Source organism: Chiloscyllium plagiosum, unplaced genomic scaffold (assembly GCF_037043375.1).
Source record: "Chiloscyllium plagiosum isolate Xiang-an unplaced genomic scaffold, Cpla_swu_hap1 HiC_scaffold_34, whole genome shotgun sequence".
In the NCBI taxonomy this organism is placed as follows: Eukaryota; Metazoa; Chordata; class Chondrichthyes; order Orectolobiformes; family Hemiscylliidae; genus Chiloscyllium; species Chiloscyllium plagiosum.
In genome coordinates, this window is record NW_028270172.1 from 38,450,080 (window position 1) to 38,469,352 (window position 19,273).

At 39.6% G+C, this 19,273-nt stretch overlaps 1 protein-coding gene across 1 annotated transcript in view; it reads right to left on the reverse strand.

The window, feature by feature from the left end:
• Window positions 1-19,273, reverse strand: part of LOC122564376 (transcription factor E2F3-like) — a 62,171-nt gene that overhangs the window by 23,909 nt on the left and 18,989 nt on the right. Inside the window, exons 2-3 of the mRNA XM_043719163.2 lie at window positions 6,278-6,389; window positions 400-619 (exon numbers count right to left, since the gene is read on the reverse strand). Of these exons, the coding sequence (XP_043575098.1) occupies window positions 400-619; window positions 6,278-6,389 (332 nt within the window). The remainder of the gene's footprint in view (window positions 1-399; window positions 620-6,277; window positions 6,390-19,273) is intronic.

The following is a 19,273-nucleotide window of genomic DNA, read 5'->3' on the forward strand; positions in this document are numbered from 1 at the left end:
CTGCGACAAAGCAATTGCAGTCAAAACATTGAATATTTTCAAGGAGATAGACATATCTTTGGACAAAAAGGATCATAGGGTGGAAAGCAGGAACAGGGTAGTGAGTTGGAGAGTTCGATGAATGGCAGAGCAGACTCAAAAAGGGCCGAATGACCATCTCCTGGTCTTATTCTCAATGTTATTATATCAATTGTATTCTTAAGAATATTTTGAACAGTAAGTTTGTCAACTCTAAATGAAACAAAAAAAATTAAAACAAGCTAGGTTGTCATAGCTCAAGTGTTCATACTCAAGTATTCACATTTTAATAAACTGATGCAAAGTTCGACATGAAAGGTAAAGTAGGTATCCAAGTTGAAAGACAAAATTAAGGAACAAGAATTAAAAAGTAAAACTTACATCCATTGAACATTGTTTTTTGATTTCTTCTCAATGAGATGAATACCCTCCAACACATTTGTGATGTCATAAATCCTTCGCTTTGGCACATTTAAGACCTCTGCTGCTCGATTTAAGTCCAACACTCCATCAGAAGACTGGCTCAAGAGTTGAACAACATTCTTTGTGAGTGGAACCAGTGATGTATTGTAGCGAGTTTTCTCTGATGGAGACCTGGGAGCTAGTTAAATAAACGAAGATCCACTAACATGGGTGTCACTTTGACAAAGTTAATCACAGCTCATGAAACTATGCAAATACTTAATAATAACAAAATAACAGATGGGAACAGCTTCCTATTGCTCATCCAGTCTGCACCCCGTAAGTTAGTGATCTACTTTTGCATTCTGAAATGCACACCCTGAACTAGAAGCAAAGAGTCCAATAGAAAAAACATGCTGCCCAAAAATGCTCTCAGTTATACCGTTTCACCTGTCTGTCTGGTAAGGTTTATTCAGTCTTGGGGTAGCAATGGGAGAAATGATTCCCTTTTGAGGGCACTATCAAAAGGGAATCATGCTTTGAATCATTTATTTTAGTGCAAAGTGACCAAGTCTCTAATTTACACAGCTATCCAATTTTTATCAACAGAATTGATCCTCCATAAGCAGACATGTTTCAAATCATAAAAAAGTGCTGAGAAATGGAAATCTTTGTACTTTTGGCAACAACTTGGCTCTCATAGCCCAGAAGAAAGCTTGAGTTCAGATAATAACTTAATTCAACTCTAACCTAGAATATTTAAGATCATCCTAATATCCAATACCATCCAACTCTTAAATTGAATGATACAATGAAAGTACATTTTTTATCAAGACAATGTTAAATCGAACTCATATCAATGGATTAGTAAAATTCTCGACCAAAATAAACACCAATGACGACATAAGAAAATACATCTTGACATGCTCAGCGTGTCTCACGTGAAAAGCACAGTTCATTACTTTGTTTTCAAAACTAATGAATGAAATCAACTTTATATTCTCAAGCACTCAGTCGCTTAGATATGATAGATAATAAAATAGTTTCGCTTAAGATTCTTGAATGGACCATTGGATTGGAAATTAGCTAATGTACCACCTTCAGTTAAGGAGGGACTCAGACAGGAAACTGTAGTCCATTTCGCCTAACACCTGTCCTTTGGTAATTCCAGGAATCATTATTAATGAGTTATAGAAAGCTACTTAGAGTATCTAATTTGATTAGGCAGAGATAATATGGCTTTGTGAAAGGGAAATATAGTGTTTAACTAATCTATTAGAGCTTTTTTGAGGAACTAATATTTGTGGTAGATAGAGGAGAACACATGTGATGCATTCAAACTTACAGAACATTTTTTTGGCAAGAACAGCAGCAAAATAAAAGTATATTATTTAAATAGAAATTGATGTCAGGATTTGCTGGTACAAAAGGGATCTGGGTGTCATGGTACATAAACCAAAACGTAAATAGCAGTTTCAGCGAGTGATTAGGAAAGCAAATAGAATATTATTTATTGCAAGGGGAATGCAATATACAAGCAGGGAAGTTTTATTGCAGCTGCAAAAGATTTTGTACAGTTATGGTGTCTGTTAGAAAAAAAAACCCTTTTGAAGCAGTTCAAAGACACATTTGAAGACTCCATTTCATCCCTGGGATTTAGATTTAGATTACTTTACAGTGTGGAAACAGGCCCTTCGGCCCAACAAGTCCACACCGACCCGCAAACCACCCATACCCCTACATTTACCTCTTACCTAACACTACGGACAATTCACCTGACCTGCACACCTTTGGACTGTGGGAGGAAACCCACGCAGATACAGGGAGAATGTGCAAACTCCACACAGTCAGTCGCCTGAGGCGGGAATTGAACCCAGGTCTCTGGAGCGGTGAGGCAGCAGTGCTAACCACTGTGCCACCGTGCCGACTAAGTGCTTACATTACGAAGAAAGGTTGAAGAGGTTAGGTCTATATCAGCTGCAGTTTAGAAGAATGACAGGTAATCATATTGAAACACAAGTAGTTTAAGGAACTGGATAGGGTGGATATGAAGATGATGCTTCCTTGTGTGAGGGAGACTAAAACAAGGGACTAAAATCTTTTAAAAATAAAGTCTCCTTTTTAAGACAGACGAGTTTTATTTCCCTTCAAATTCTGAACATCACAACTTGGATCGGATTTTATGGCTTAGCAAGGCTTCACTAAAATGCTACAAGTGAGTTTTATTACGTGAAGAGACGAGACAAACTGAGAAGAATCTCAGGTGTGGTCTGTGGGAGATTTAATAGTCATACAAAACCCGGTAATTGATAGTTTGAATTTGAAACTGCTTCCACTGATCTAAAGGTCAGTAAGCAAAGGACACCGGTTGAAGGCTGAAAGCAACAGATAGAAAGGTTAGTAACAAAATTAAACTTTTTATTACATAAAAAGTGATATGACAACTTGAAATGCAACGCTTGAAAGGATGCTGGAAATGCATTCAGCTGTAACTTTCAAATGTGAATTACCGAAATATTTAAGGCAAAAAGTCTTCAGGGCTATGAGAGAAAAGCAGGCAACTTTTTAATAGAACCAAGTCAGGTATGATCTGTCATCTACGATTCTGTAATCAAACAAACTTGCAAAGCAGGCACAAGTGTTCAACAGCCTACTCTCATTCCTACAGAGTTGAGGGTTAAACCATCATTTTGTCACAAATCGTGAAGCACACCAACTTTGTTGTCAACCAATCCTTTTAACAAGTATTTGCTGTTATGAATACCCAAACACTTAACCAGACTTTAAGGACTGTAAAGGACTATAATGTGAATACTTCTTAAAGAAACTTTTATTCTTCCACTGGACTTTGAGTAATTTGAGCATTTTTTCAAAAACTTTGTATTCCTGAGACACTCTTTTTTTACCCTTGCAATTCTGTAACGAACACTTGCTTTTCTGTACCTTGGTATCCTGTACATAAGATGGCGCCAAAGCAGCGACATTACAAACTTTTCACAATAAAGCCAATTCTAATTGTCAAATAGTAGGCACTGAGGGTTTATATTTATAAATTCTGACATCACTAGAAAATTAACAATTCTGATTAGTATCTGGAGATACTGCCTGCTTCAAATCTGTGCAAAAACCAGCAGAACATTGACTGCATTGAGAGGGATTACAAGAGATGGCAAATTTCTTGAAATAATTTCTCAATCAAGCAGTCAAAACCACTACAGGTCAACTACTCAGAAGGGTGTTTGTTTAAAGTTAGTATAAAGAAAATGGTTATGACCTCCTTCGGAGTGTACTCAACATACTTCAAAATGAAATCTTAGCAAAACATCTCCTATAATGCTAGGACTTGCACACTTAATTAGAACAGTTGTATGAAGACACTAATATAATGTTTGTCAATAATCACAATCCCTATATACATATAATCGTATACATCCAATATGTATGGGGGATAGGCAAGGAAATGTTTCAATACTTGCAAACATTGCATAAATTGAATATCATTAACAAAGAGCATGGTGGTCAAAAGATGACCAGGTTTCAAGTTATTTGTGGTTTTCTAAGGAAGTTAAACATTAGATTAAAAGAAAAGGTTTGCAACAAGTTGTAAAGAATAATAGTCTGAGGGCTGACTATTTTAGCAACTAGAAAAAGGCAACCAAAAAGTTGAAAAAAGTGGGGGGAGAAAAAGAATGAAAGTAAACAAACAAGAAACATAAGACAGATTGTAAGAGCTTTCACAACCAGTCTCATTATACACTGAAGAAAACTTTGATCCCATAGGAAGACAGAGTCAGGAAGAATTGTGAGGAATGACAAAGATTAGATTAGATTACTTAGTGTGGAAACAGGCCCTTCGGCCCAACAAGTCCACACCGACCCGCCGAAGCGCAACCCACCCATACCCCTAACCTAACACTACGGGCAATTTAGCATGGCCAATTCACCTGACCTACACATCTTTGGACTGTGGGAGGAAACCAGAGCACCCGGAGGAAACCCACGCAGACACAAAATGGCATAAACTTTGAAGATGGTTATATTTGCCTTCATAGAAAACAAATTAAATACCAAAAACAGAGGGCAATCCCATGGGTTAACATGGTTAAGTTCACCAATATCAGCATGGAAAAAAACAAACATTGGAGAAACTGAAGATGAAAATCCAATAATCCTCAGAACCCAAAGGCTACACACTACGGTTCTGAAAGATGACAGTGGTGCAAAAATCCGAGATTCTAGCACTGGCTCGTTGAACAGGAGTATCACCACTATTCAAGAAAGGAATAGTGAATCGGGAAGCCATCAGCCAGTTAGCCTCATATCAATCATCAGGAAAATTCTAGGATCTATTATTAAGGAAACTTTGAAGTGCTTCGAAAATCACAGTATGATCAGGCAAATTTAACATTATTTTAATAACAGGCTTGAAACAAATTATTCAAGTTGAGAGGATGTAATTAATAGGGTAAAAAGAAGGAAACCAGTAGATGCAATACACTTGAACTTGCAAGGGCATTCAATAAGATACATTACAATAAGGTAATATACAAGGTAACAGTTAATTTTCCAACTGAGGATTTATTCTCCAATGCATCTTAACCCCACTTAAGCATAATGATATTTCACACATCACAACTGAGACAGGTCAGCTATGAAATAATCAATAGTCAACTTTTCCTACTTCAACTGTATTTCAATTTTGGATGAAGCATGTTCCTTCTGAAAGAAATACTGCTGGCACTGTCAAGGCATACATTTTCACACCATTAGCCCTCAAAACATCATCTCTGCTTAACTACCATTGTCTAACATAACTTAAGTCCCTAGTGTTTCAGAGATAGTGCCCTTATCTCTGGTTCTAAGTTCCACCTGTTACAGAGGTGTGTCATAACATCTCTAAACAGGTTGATTTAAATAAATTATCACCTCTGAAAAAAAGGTGCTTGTTCAAGTGGGCCTAAATAATGACAATTCAAAGCAAGGCAATTTCTTTGTTCTAGCCAATAATTGCCTCATGACCAGGGTAACTGGTCCATTCAACTAATATGATGTTTATGGAAACATGCAAGGTAAATTTTCTGTATCATCACCAATCATAATTAACCGAGTTTTAAACTAACTTAGATCAGAGGAAGCTCTTGTGTGCAGTGATAGTGTCCCTACTTCTGAATCAGGTAACCTTGGTTTGTCTCCCCACCTGCTCCATACACGGCAGTAATATCTCTGAGCAGGTTGATTTTAAAATGTAAAACGTTAAATTTAGAACACAACATTAAGTCATTTAATGCAGCTGTTTTTTTAGCAAATTCTGATACAATTTTCAAAGGATAAAGAGAGCTTAAAAAATGCAGCTGTAATTAACCAAATCAACAGCTCAAATTTCCAGTTTCTAAAAATAAGCAGAGATCCCATGCAATAAATTATTCGTTGGAAATCAACACTCACGTGAAGAAGTTAATTTTGAACCCTATCCAAAGGGATAATGATTTTCTGTGGTTCAATAAAAAGCATGATAACTTGTAACAATGAAAGTTTAGGGTTGAACTTGCTAAGTTTATAATAACATATCCAAATCACTTGAACGAGCTTTATAGCTTTTGACTTAAAGCTGCCTGAAGAAAATAGTCAAAAATTTGTTTTGATAGGAAAATGTTGGCACAAAATTGAGAAAAATGAACCCAGCAGTTTCAGTGTTCTGGTCACATATGATATTAGATTTACAGCAATTATTGGACCCACTAGACTTTGTTTTACTAAAAACAAATCATTACAACAAAATCTAAAACTAGAGTGAATTCCAACTTTAATTTGTAAATAGTTTTATTCTATTTAATATGATGTATCTTATTAAACTTACTTTTTGGACTATTTGGGCTTCTCATTGTAACCCTTCCTTTTCCCTTTGGAGTGCAAATGTCAGTAGCCAGGTACTGGTGATCACTTTCTTCCAGCTCCAGTCTCCTCTTTGCCTGTTGAAAGAAAAATAAACTATGATGCTTCCAATCAACTCATCTCATCAATTCTCTGTAAAAAAAAGTCACATGATAAAATGAGCTGATACAAGTTTTAGTTCTTCACGACTGTGTGGAGTCGTGGGCGGCACGGTAGCACAGTGGTTAGCACTGCTGCTTCACAGCGCCAGAGACCTGGGTTCAATTCCCGCCTCAGGCGACTCTCTGTGTGGAGTTTGCACATTCTCCCCGTGTCTGCGTGGGTTTCCTCCGGGTGCTCCGGTTTCCTCCCACAATCCAAAAAATGTGCAGGGGTTAGGTGAATTGGCCATGCTAAATTGCCCGTAGTGTTAGGGAAAGGGGTAAATGTAGAGAATGGGTCTGGGTGGGTTACGCTTCGGCGGGTCGGTGCGGACTTGTTGGGCCGAAGGGCCTGTTTCCACACTGAGTAATCTAATCTAATCTAATACCAGGCCAGTTGGAAAGCAAGTATTGAGAAAGTATTAAAAAGAACTACAAGACATAGGTTAAGTTTGATGCAAAATAAATGAATAAGATAAATGAAAGATAAAACAAAAGTCTTCAAAAAGCAAAATGGAACCCAAAAGAATTTTACAATATAGACTTTTGAGGTGTCACTTTCCACAAGTAGAAGGATAAAACTCAAGCTGAATAGCGCTGTATTCTTCAATTTAAACAATTTCCAACTCAATATTATCTCACAATACCAGACCTTTTCCTGATTTGGAGATGCCGGTGTTGGTCTGGGGTGTACAAAGTTAAAAATCACACAACACCAGGTTATAGTCCAACAGGTTTAATTGGAAGCACACTAGCTTTCGGAGCGTCGCTCCTTCATCAGATGATGAAGGAGTGTCGCTCCGAAAGCTAGTGTGCTTCCAATTAAACCTGTTGGACTATAACCTGGTGTTGTGCGATTTTTAACTTTGTAGACCTTTTCCTGCCATGGAAAACTCAATGTAATAACTTATAGCAACTGCAATACTTGAAGATTGTTTTAAAATGTTGAGTCCAAAGCAATAAAACATCAAACATAAAGCAAGGCAGAGTTTGACTACAGATTCAATGAGTGCACTAAACATTCCAATGCCTTATAAGCACTCCTACAGTCCAACCTGGATTTTGTAACCTCATGGGCAATGAGCAAGTCATTCCCAGGATGTTGATAGGAGCTGATACAGGGATGGTAAAGCCATTGACTGTCGAGTGGAGATGATTAGATTCCCTTGTTGGAGATTGTCATTTTCTAGCATTTAAACAGCAAGAAATGTTCACCCACCACACACCATGCTGAAGTCTTGCTGCATACAGACATGACCAATTCATTATCTGAAACTGAACAAATGAAGATAGCCATGACTTCAATACTACCCCAAGGAATTTCTGTAATGTCCTGGGTTTAAGGTGACTGACCTCCAATCATCATATTTCTTCATGCAAGAAATGACTTCAATCAGTGGAAAACATTTATTCTAATTATGACTGACTTACGTTTTGTTCATTCTCTTAGATATCAAATGCTGCCTTGGTGTCAAGTTAGGAACTCTCATCTCACCTCAAGTACATCTTTTCTGACCACAATTGTCATGAGATCAAGGGCTGAGGGCTCCTGATGGAACTTAAATTCAAAGTCAAGGAGCAGGTTATTGCTTAATAAGTGTTGATGACTTCTTTCAGCAAGTTGCGATGAAGAGTAGACTTAAAAAGGCAGGAATTGGCTGTGCTGGACTTGTCCTGTTTTCTGTGGACAGGACAGGGTATTGATATTTTCTGACCAACTTGTTCAGTGATGTTAATATTTACCTCTGGAGCAGGTAGGACCTGAACCCAGACTGCCTGCTGTTATGGACCAGACCACATCCCCTCAAAATATATCAAGATAAGCTTGCTACCTTAACCTTAGGGTCTAGATTAAGATACAGTGAGAAAACTTGAGAAAAGAAGTTGTCCATTGTGTTTGGTGCATTAGTTAGAGGGAAATAGGTCTGAGTGGATTACTCTTTGGAGGGTCGGTGTGGATTCGTTAGGCCGTTTGGCCTGTTTCTACGCTGTAGCTAATCTAATCTAACTTCTTATTTTAAAAGATAAGGCATTGCATTCGAGATGCAATTCGATTGGTCAAACTACTTGACTTTAAGCAAAAACACACTACAGTTAAATTACAGACAGAATAAAATAATTGTCTTAACTGTAACTCCATCAATATGCTTAACCTCTAATGCTGCTCGAATTACAAAGAAAACCCCAGCTTTTCACTCTAACAGAGACAGGAATAAGAACTTCCACATCCAACCTCAAAACCCCAGCAAACACAAAGCTGAATTAGAAAACCTGGTTCTGAGAACTTGACCCCATCCATTCAGACTGCTTCTATTATTCCAAATTTAAAAAAACCCAAGGTCTCACAAGTTGTTTAACTTTATTGGCTTTGAGCAGATCACTCTCTACCTCTGTCTCAACCTTTCTTCATTAAAAAAAAGGACATCTCTTAAAGCCATTGTATCATCACACCGGTTCAAAGGCAAAGACACCACCCCTACACCATAAGAGTCCTTAAGACATGGGCATCCCATGGATAACAACTCATTGTTAATAAACTGCTTCAAAATTTGAACATAGCTTTTAATACTTGCCAAACATACAAATGAATGATGGGCAGAAAACTCCAGTGCAATACACATCTGTACTACAAATATTAATTATTCATTTCTCCATAGCTTCAGCCTTTCCACTTCTGTAACCACCTCCAAATGTCCAAGAACTCTACAATTCTCCATTTCTAACCTCTTAGTCAAGTTGATTGGTAGTGATACTTTCAGTTGTCTCAGATAACCCTGCATAAATCTGCATAATTCTCCTTTCAGATGGAGAAGTTATTTTCTTATTTGAGAAATAGACTGGTGACACCTTTTACATTAACTCAAGAGGGCAAATGGGGCTTCAGTTGAACAGTGCTTGAAGCATCACCCAGTATGTGGCATATGGACTTAAGGGCAGAACAGTTTAATATCTCACAAAGTAAGCCCTACCATCTGGGCATTTCTCACAGTCTGATATGATAGACATTGTTGCAAAGTAACTTTTAAGTAGTTGCTATTAGGCAATAAACCACATCTTGTTTAAGACAAGCGATTCTGCTTGCTAGACTTCCTCTAGTGCAGTAGACCAGGAAACAGGACGGTGGCTGCAAATTTACCATCTAGCTCATCCATCATGAAAACAGTGGAGAGAATTCATCTTAAAACACAGAAACTGAGCACTGAAATGCTGAAAAGTTCCATTTACCTCTGCAATTCTTAACTACTTTCAAACCTGTCCATGCATCCCAACTGCTACATTCAAGTGTACCCATTCTGCATCTGCACCATTCCCTTCTGCATGCAGAATGTGTACAACAAACATATGTAAAGGGGGCACTCAAAGTCATTTATACACTGATCTATGGATGTCTATGCACCCATTCCATAGGCACTGAGTTTAAGAACACCCAGTCTTTGTACCTCCATATGCACACTACTTCAGTTACAGCACAATGAACTATAGTATTTCACAATTCTGAGCAGCATGGTCAGTAGAATCATTAATCCTACAATGCGATCAATTCAGAAACATAGAACACTGTCTGTATCTACTGCAAAGTCATCCAATAAAACAGACAGTGTAATTTATTTAATACACTCACATCAATCCAAAACTGCCATCTGAATCAAAATTAGTTGGCAATTACAAACGGTTTGGACGTCTCGAGTGAAGATTTAGGATAGCTTTCAAATCTCTGTTATTGCCGCTGCAATTGTTTCTGTGTGTCCAATTCTCCTTCACAACGTACAGAAAATAAACATGATTGATTAAATAATTTGGTTCAGAGACTAGCCTCACTTATCATGACAGTCATCATGCATTCCACATGCGCACAGCATTTACAAACAGGGAAGGAATGCTCCAAAATCAATGGTGCATTCCACTAATTTTATTTTCTAATAAATGCTTACCAAAGTGTGAATGAACCAACAATAAATTTTGACACAATTGTTACTATCAGAAAGTGAAATCTTACATTGCTTTAATTTTACTGTCCTGTCAAAAACTAACACCAGGAATAGACAACACCAGACAAGGCTGAAAGGTTTACAAAATCATGAGGGATATGGATAGGGTAAATAGACAAGTTCTTTTCCCTGTGGTGGAAGTGTCCAGAACCAGAGGGCATAGGTTTAGGGTGAGAGGGGAAAGATATAAAAGACTGAAGGGGCAACTTTCTCATACAGAGGGTGGTAGCTGTATAGAATGAACGACAAGGGGAAATGTTGGAGGCTGGTACAATTACAACATTTGAAAGGCATCTGGAAGGGCATATGAATAGGATGTGTTTAGAGGGATTGAGCAATGTTGGTAAATAGGACCAGATTAGTTTGGGATGTCTGGTCATCATGGACGAGTTAGACTGAAGGATCTGTTTCCACGCTGTACATCTGACTCGGACTTCAACAGTTCTTCAGCAATCAGAGTCTACTGACTACACACTTCACTACATTCTGGAGAAAAGAGATATCACAATCCTGCAATTACATAAACTCTATTGAAAAATTTGTACCCAAAAGACTTCACTGATAACCGCAGAGAAACAAGTGGCAGGAAGTCCTATAAAGTGTATATTAACAGAGTGATCAGAAGTTTGCTTAATCTTCATTTCCTGCAAAATGTAAGAAAAGTGAATACCAAGAATCAATTACAACTGAATTCTAATGGTGTCCTAATTTGTACCATGGCAACATCCCGGTTGTCAGACAACTTGTCAACCACCAGCACCTTTTGAAATTCTGTATTCCTGGCCAATCTGCTGTAGTGGAAAATAGTTGATTTTTAAAATTATGATGGACAGGATGCTGCCCTGATGGCTGAAACCCAGCTCATTCACCCAATCAAGTCTTTCTGATTCCGCAACCTCCTTCAGTTAGTGGTTTTTCCAGCAGTTCTCAAGTTGTGGACTACCTGGTGACTGTTGATATCCTAAATATCGAAAGGAGAGCTCGAACAAGCAACTTAAAAGTTGAAGTTAGTAATCTTTATGGAGAAAAAAAAAAGAGAATGAGGATACAACCACTGCTTGAATTTCATAGAATATTTAAGCCACAAAAACAATCAATTTAGTTTTGCCTCTGACAGTGGTCAAAGGCAGAGGCAGAGGCAATCACTAGCTAGAATTGACATTTGTCAGGAGTGGGGTGCTGGAAAAGCACAGGTCAGGTAGCACCAGAGGAGCAGGAATCCCAACGAAGGGCCCTTGCCCGAAACATAGATTCTCCTGCTCCTCCGATTACGCCTGACCTGCTGTACTTTTCCAGCACCCCACTCTTGACTCTAATCTCCAGCATCTGCAGTCCTCACTTTCTCCAGAATTGACATTTGACAGAGGCCAAAGATGATAGCACTAACCCTCACCATTTAGTTCAAGGAAAATGCAGCTCACCACAATGGAGATTGTATTATGAGAGAGAGCTTGTTCAGAGGTCATAAAGGGGTTTGAAAGAGGTAGCAATACAGAGGTGGCTGTCAGTAGCCCACATATGAAGGCAAACCTCTTGCCTGTTGATAATGTAAATGCAAAAGAAAGGCAGTCAAGGACAAGAATTCCAGAGTAAAGGAACAGACGCTACAGCAAGTTACTTCAGATGCTGGAAATTTTAAAAAACAAAACAAAAAAGTCAATGACCTGCAATGATAGCATCTGCGGAGAGATAAGCAGAGTTATCTAATCTAAGCATTTTTATTTAAGCTATTACTGAAAATATTCTGTGTATAATCAGGTAGTTAAGAGTAGAACTAAACCAGCAGTTTCAAATTGGAGGATAAAGTCTAGATATTGGATGGAATAGTTGGCTGTCATCCCCCAAGCTGAGAGAGCTGTAATTCATGTTGAACACCAGTTGAAAGAAGCAATGGGAATAGCAAGGGCACACTGTGTGGTGGTAGCTCCAAAATCAAAGAACACCTCAGCAGCATCACTACGATTAGAAACTTGGTCATATCTGTCAGACTAGGCATACAGCAGGCGGTTACGGAATCAAAGAGACTCAATCAAGCAAATGAGGTGCATTTCAGCCATCAGCAGAGTATCCTATCCATTGTAGTTGATTTTGCAGTTTGACCAAAATGCTTTTGAAACTGGCTTCAAAGGACATGATCAATCTGGGTATTTGTGTATGAAACAAAATGTTAGCATGCAGGTGCAAGCAAGCAATAAAGGCAACAAATGGAATTTGGGAAAATGGAATGTTTAGGAGTTAGACCTTAAAAATAAGGAAGTCGTGTTACAACTCTACAGGGTGTTAGTGAAGCCACACCTTGCATACGGTGTACAATTTAATATAAATACTTGTAACAATGAATTGCTATTACAAAATACAGTAAAATCACATCACCATAATTAATCCAGCACCCTTTTAATTAAAGAGGTTATAAAAATGTAATGCATACAAAGACAAATGTCATTTTTTGTTCCAACCACAGCTTCTTGATTTCACAAGTGGCGACAGGACGTTGCCTAACACCACAGCTGTCCCTAAGGCCTGAAGCATGCTGAAGCAGCCTCCATCGTCACTGACCAGACCCAGAATGTTGCCTCTGCCAAAAGCTTCAGGTCAGCACATCAAAGAAAGCTTATAATGACAATGCAGGCAGTTCACTAGGCTGATTCCTGGCATAAAAGGGTTGACTTATCAAAAGCAGCCCAACAGGCTAGGCCTTTATTCATTCAAATTCACAAGAATGAGAGATAATCCAATTGAACAATAAAATTCTTAAGGGCTTGGACAAGGCAGATATGGAGATAATGTTTCTATCTGAAGGGGTCTCTTGCATTATGGTACAGTGACAGAATAAGGAGAATACTCATTTAAAACAGACAAAGAAATTTCTTGAGGGCAGTGAATGCCTGGAATTCTCTTCTCCAGAGAATTGTGGAGGCTAGATCGTGAAGGCATTTGAAGAGAAGGTAGATAGGTCTTTTGAAGTATCGGAATGGAGGGCTATGAAGCGCTGACATGAAAGAGGAGCAGTTGAGGCCTCAGGCACATCTACCATGATCTTAGAATAGCAGGGCAAGCTTGAGCGGCTGAATCTCCTGCTACTAGTTCTTATTTAATAAATAGTCCTCCCATTGGATCCAGAGGATGTGACACAAGCATTGGTGATGGCACTTCTCTCACACTGATCAGTCACCGATCCATAGTTATCTGTTCTGAATGAACTAAGCGCAGTTACCAGTTCCTGATCTCAGTCAACCATACTCCATTAGCACCGTAGTCGCATATTGTAGAAAATTGTTGCACCCTTTCTGAAATTGGTTTCTTGCATCTTATTCCTGAATAGCACAAGATGAAAAGCTTCAACCTCACACCTTTAAGTAGAGTTTAAATGTAAGAGTGAGGTGATAACAGCTACATTAGGAGCTTTGTTGACTTGTGGCCACCTTAGTTGCCAAATACTATCATAGCTCATAGTAGGAACAGCTAATCGATTGCTGCATTCTCTCATCAATGGTGGCCTTTTCAGGAAGATAGTTACTATGGTATATGAAGAAGTGTTCAATATATCCCAGAGTCTCTACTTCAACATAAAAATGGAAAATAGAATATTTAGCTAAACAGATTGGTCTGAGGAGCTTTTTGTTTTAAAAAAAAAAAAAAGCAATGCTCAAGCACAGGCCAAGCTTCTTGTATTCAAAATTGAGGAGATTGAGGATGACTCGCAAATCTAGTGCAGGGGGTGAAGGCGCTGCAGATCTTGTATGTCTATAGTGGTCAACTCAGTTTGACAAAGTGGCAACTAAAGCTGAAGTGTTTTGAATCTAGGCAGTAATTAATACTGACTTCAGAGAGCAGTTGATCTCCAAGATGGAGAATAGCCACAGTTATTGTATCAGTGCTTTCATACAGCCTTGCTTGACATTAGCAAGATTTTGAAGCAGGTTTGCAATCTCCCATTCGAGGTAGTTGCAGCCATATCGTGAAGCAGTTGCTAGATTGTGAAGCTTCATAGACACCCAAATCCTTGGAACACATTTACAGGGCTCCACAACTCTGTGGCAAATGATCAAGTCAGGTCAACAAATGCAATGAGGAGTTCATGCTGCTGTTCAAGATTTTTCTTGTGATTTACCTGACAACACAAACCACAACGGAGTCACTGTCTCCATGTTTGCTCATGCACAGGAAGTAAACGATTCAGGAGAATGACAACTTTCGCTATCGTTGGTACAACATGCTTTATCTCCCTTCTCCAAGATACTTAAAACTGCTGCAATCCTGAAATTGGTAGGACTGAAAGGACAGTGATTCTTTCCATCCAAAATCTGTCAGAGCATTGCGTGGAATCATGATCTAAGCCCACCAATCATCAACTTTGATGGTAGAACATCACTGCTGCAGACTTTGTTCTTCATTTGTCTGTTTACTGTGGCTTTCTCATTGATGGTAGCTGCCCCATCGATCAACTGAAGGGTACTGGGCAACAGCCAGGGGAGTATCAGCTGCCAATGTGGATTGACCGTTCACTCCAGCATTGACCAATGTCATCGTTATGGGAAGACAGTATCCTGTCTGCAAAGGGGATATTGGAAATTTGACTTTTGACTTTAGAAGGCCCTATTGGTCTTCAGAAAAGCTCTGCATATTATGAAAGTCATCATTATTGAATCTTTGATGGTCTCATCCCACCATATATCCTTTATATTTGAGGATTGTCTTAGGTGTCAGCTTTGAGCTGTTGGAAAAGTACATTAGCAAGTTGCAATCTTGGGCTATTCTAACGAGGCACAGGAGGCTACTCTTTTTTCTAATCTAGAAAGTCAAATACATCCTCAATGTTTCACTCAACACTCATGATGACAACTATGTTTGAACCCAATAGTCTTGGCATAAGCATCTCGCACAGTTGACTTTATTTCATCCCTCTCACCTCGAAGGGAATGAGATACGTGAAAATTTTCCAGATTGGTTGGGAGCTGTACTTGAAAATTCCTCACTTCAGTCAGGCTGCATTAGAGTTGAATCAGTGATTGTTCTCCTCGTGGATGTTTGGGTCTTAGGTGGATGCACATCACAGTTGGGAAACTGTCCCCTAAGCTGCTCGGGCACTTGGAGGTTCCTCTGATCGGTTCCATGCACCAAATAAAAAAAGTTTTCTTGAAGCACAGATGACCTGAGAGTACAATACCCCAGCCAATAGAAAGACAGAAAAACCTACTATTTGGATAATGTTTGTAGTCCCTTCCTAATTCAGAGTGAGCAAAAGGTATTCTGAAAAGGACTACTCAGTCACAGATACTGCTGTCCAATCTTGTACTGTAAGTTTACCAGGTTGGCACCTCACTTTTAGGTTTGCCTGCTGATACTCCTGGCATGTTCTCCAACACTCAAACTATGCTTAATTTCCTCACTTGTTGGTAATGATAGAGAGGAAGGGGTTGGTCACACATTATTATGAACACAGTTCTGCTACTGCTGGTGGCCCAGTACACAGCATGGATGATCAAGTTTTGAGCAGTGACCCAACACAGGTGTCCAAAGACTACATGCACCCATTGCCTGTAAGCAAATCAAATGAAGGATTCCCAGGTTGACAATTTCCAATTCACCAATGCCATACAGTTTAACAAATGGACTTTGTGGATATCTGCGTGGGGACCTCGGGGCATCATCATTGCCTGTATGACCTTAACAGGGTTGGTCGTGAAATGTTTACGCTTGAAACCACAAGGATTGTATCATCTTGCCACTGGAATTCTTTTCCATCTTTATCAGGCACGATGCACACAGGTCTTCCTTCAACCTTGCTGACAGAGGACATTTTCTTTTTTCTTGAAAGATGCTCTAGAGGTATCTGCACCCCTACTCAGGCTGTACCAGCAGAGTTACAACACTAGAAACTTCCTGACATTGCCTTGCTTTTGCTGACAGGACGTACTGGGCAATCTAAACCGGCCAGTTACCACACCAGCCGATACTACTTCATCAGTGAAGTCATGGAAGTCGTCAACGACCCTATGAAGTGGCACGTCAACAATAGCCTGCTCACCATGGGTCAGTTTGGGTTCACCAAGATCACTTGGCTGAGCTCATCAAAACATAGATCCAAACACAAACATGCACTAAAGTGACTGATTTTGACACACAAAGCAGCACTTGACCTGGAGTGTTGACAAGGTGTGCTAAGCAAAACAGAAGTCAATGGGAATTAAGGAGAAAGCTCTCCTCGATTTCATATTATTCAGCAGAAAGGAAGGTGGTGTTGATTGTTGGAGGCCAATCATCTCAGTCCAGGACGTCATTGCAGAATTTCTTAGGTCCAACCACCTTCAGCCACTTCATCAGGTTTCTTCCTTCCATCATAAGGTTAAAGGGAAATGTTCACAAACAATTGGAGAGTATACAGCACTAATTGGGACTGCTTCAGCAGCTGAGAAGTCTGTGGTCATTCACCTGGACAACATTCAGACTTGAGCAGTGAAGTGGCAAGTAACATTCACACCACAGTAACACAGACAATGCCCATCTCCAACAAAACAGAATCTTATGATATTCCCATGATATTGACTGGCATTACCACTTATGAATAGCCCACCGCCCAATGGCTATAATTGAGCAGAAATTTAACTGGATGAGCCATACAAATAACATGGCTACAAGAGCAGGTCAGAGACTTGGAATTCCGTACCAATAACTCAGCTCTTGTTTCCTCAGTACCTGCCTACTACAAAGGCACAAGTCAGGGGTTTGATGAAACAGTCTCTACTTGCCTGGATTGATCAGACAGCAACACACACAAAGCTGAACATGGTCCAAGACAAAATAGCCTGTATTAAGTGGTGATCATCACTTTCATTCTCTCCACTACCAGCTAACTGTAGTTGTCGTACATATAACATACAGGATACACAGCAACAATTCACCAAAGCTCCTTTGACAGTACCTTCCATATCTGTGATACCTACCACATGGAAAGACAAGAGCAGTAGGCACATGGGAATGCCATCATCCCAAGTTCTTCACAAGGCCTACACTATCAAGGCACAGAACTACATCACCATCCTTTTACTGCAGGTGTCAAAATCCTGGAAATCCCTGACAAATGCTTGATGGATTGCTGCAGTTCAAGGAGGGAAACAAATGCTGGCCTTACCAGCAATGCTCACATCACAAAAAAATTCAACATGTTTTAGCGATGTGGAAAAGATAGAAACCCATTTGCAGAGATTCAAAGATCAATTTGTTGGCAATGAGCTCAAATCTGGTTCACAACCCCATGGACAAAGCAAATGTTTTAACTAAGAACTATTTCAGAGCATGTCCCCTTCTGAAAAAGCTATAAAGAGAAACTTAATGATCAATTTGCTCCCGTTCACCAATCAACAGATATTAATACTTAGGGCAGCAGACACAGCATTTCAATACTACAGCACAGTTCTCATCTGTGCCATGACAGGATGCATTCCATACCTCTCGCTGATGGTGCAAGTAAGAGTTTAGTCACGTCTGGAGGATCTGTACAGCCTACTGCACTTCCCGATAACGTATCTCAATCAACAAATTCCATGTCTAGGTGAGCAGCTTAGGTTATTGTTCTTTTACTCAGTTCATAATGGGTCAGATTATTTCAACAATAAATAAAAAGCATTAATTTTTCAACAGACAAAACTTCAGTACAACAAAGCCAAGAAACAGATGCAATAAAAATCCAAATTGACCTGATGTCACTGAATGATTCAGACTTGGATTGAAAGAGGTTGAACAAAGTCATGACAAAGTAAACAAGAGCAGTTCAGTGGCTGGAACAGGGAGAAGAAAGTCCTGGGCCTCCTCCACTGTCAAATTCTAGCCACCCGACACCTGGAGGAAGAACGCCTCATCTTCAGCTTTGGGACCCTCCAACCACAAGGGATCAATGTGGATTTCACCAGTTTCCTCATCTCCCTACCCCCACTTTATCCCTGATCCAACCCGGCACCTCCCTCTTGAACTGTCCTACCTGTCCATCTTCCTTCCCATCTATCCGCTCCACTCTCCTCTCTGACCTATCACCTTCACCCCCACCTTCATCTACCTATCGCATTCCCAGCTACCTTCCCCCCCAGCCCCACCTCTTTTGCATTTCTCTCAGCCCCCTCGGGCAACCCCCTCTGATCAAAAGCTTATGCTCGAAACATCGATTCTCCTGCAACTCTGACACTGCCTAACCTGGTGTGCTTTTCCAGCAGCACACTCTTCTACTCTGATCTCCAGCATCTGCAAACCTCACTTTCTCCATCCTGAGGCAAATTAACGCTGTTCATATTCATTGGAGAAATGAGGCGAACAGTTTCTTAGCTTTTAGTAAGTTAACTGGATTAGCCAAATCTATATGACTAATAATAGCAACACACAAGGAGTGGTGAAAGCAGATAGCAACAAAAACTCAGGAGATAAAATGAAACAGGGATATGGAAGCAGTGTGGAAAAAGTTTAATTAGAACTGGGGAGTCCAATGTGTAGCATAAACAGTACCCTTGTGATGCAGATTTTGTATAAAAATAAAGAACGTGAAAGAGTAAATCCACCATTCTGCTGTACAATATTTGCCAGGACTTGTGCCACTGCAGTTAAAAGTCAAAATTATCAAACTTAATCAAAAGCAGTAACTGAACAGTACAAAATTGAGACTGTCACATGTTGAGCCAATGTTCACATCCAACTCATTCAACTTCTTCCATCACAAACTCGCGAAGGCCAACCTTTTACTCCCCCCTCGTACCCTAAAAAAAAAGATTGAAAACGACCAATTTCTGAGCAGAGATGGGAAACTTTACATCTGCTGGTGTGCTGCTGTACTAATCCAAGAAACAA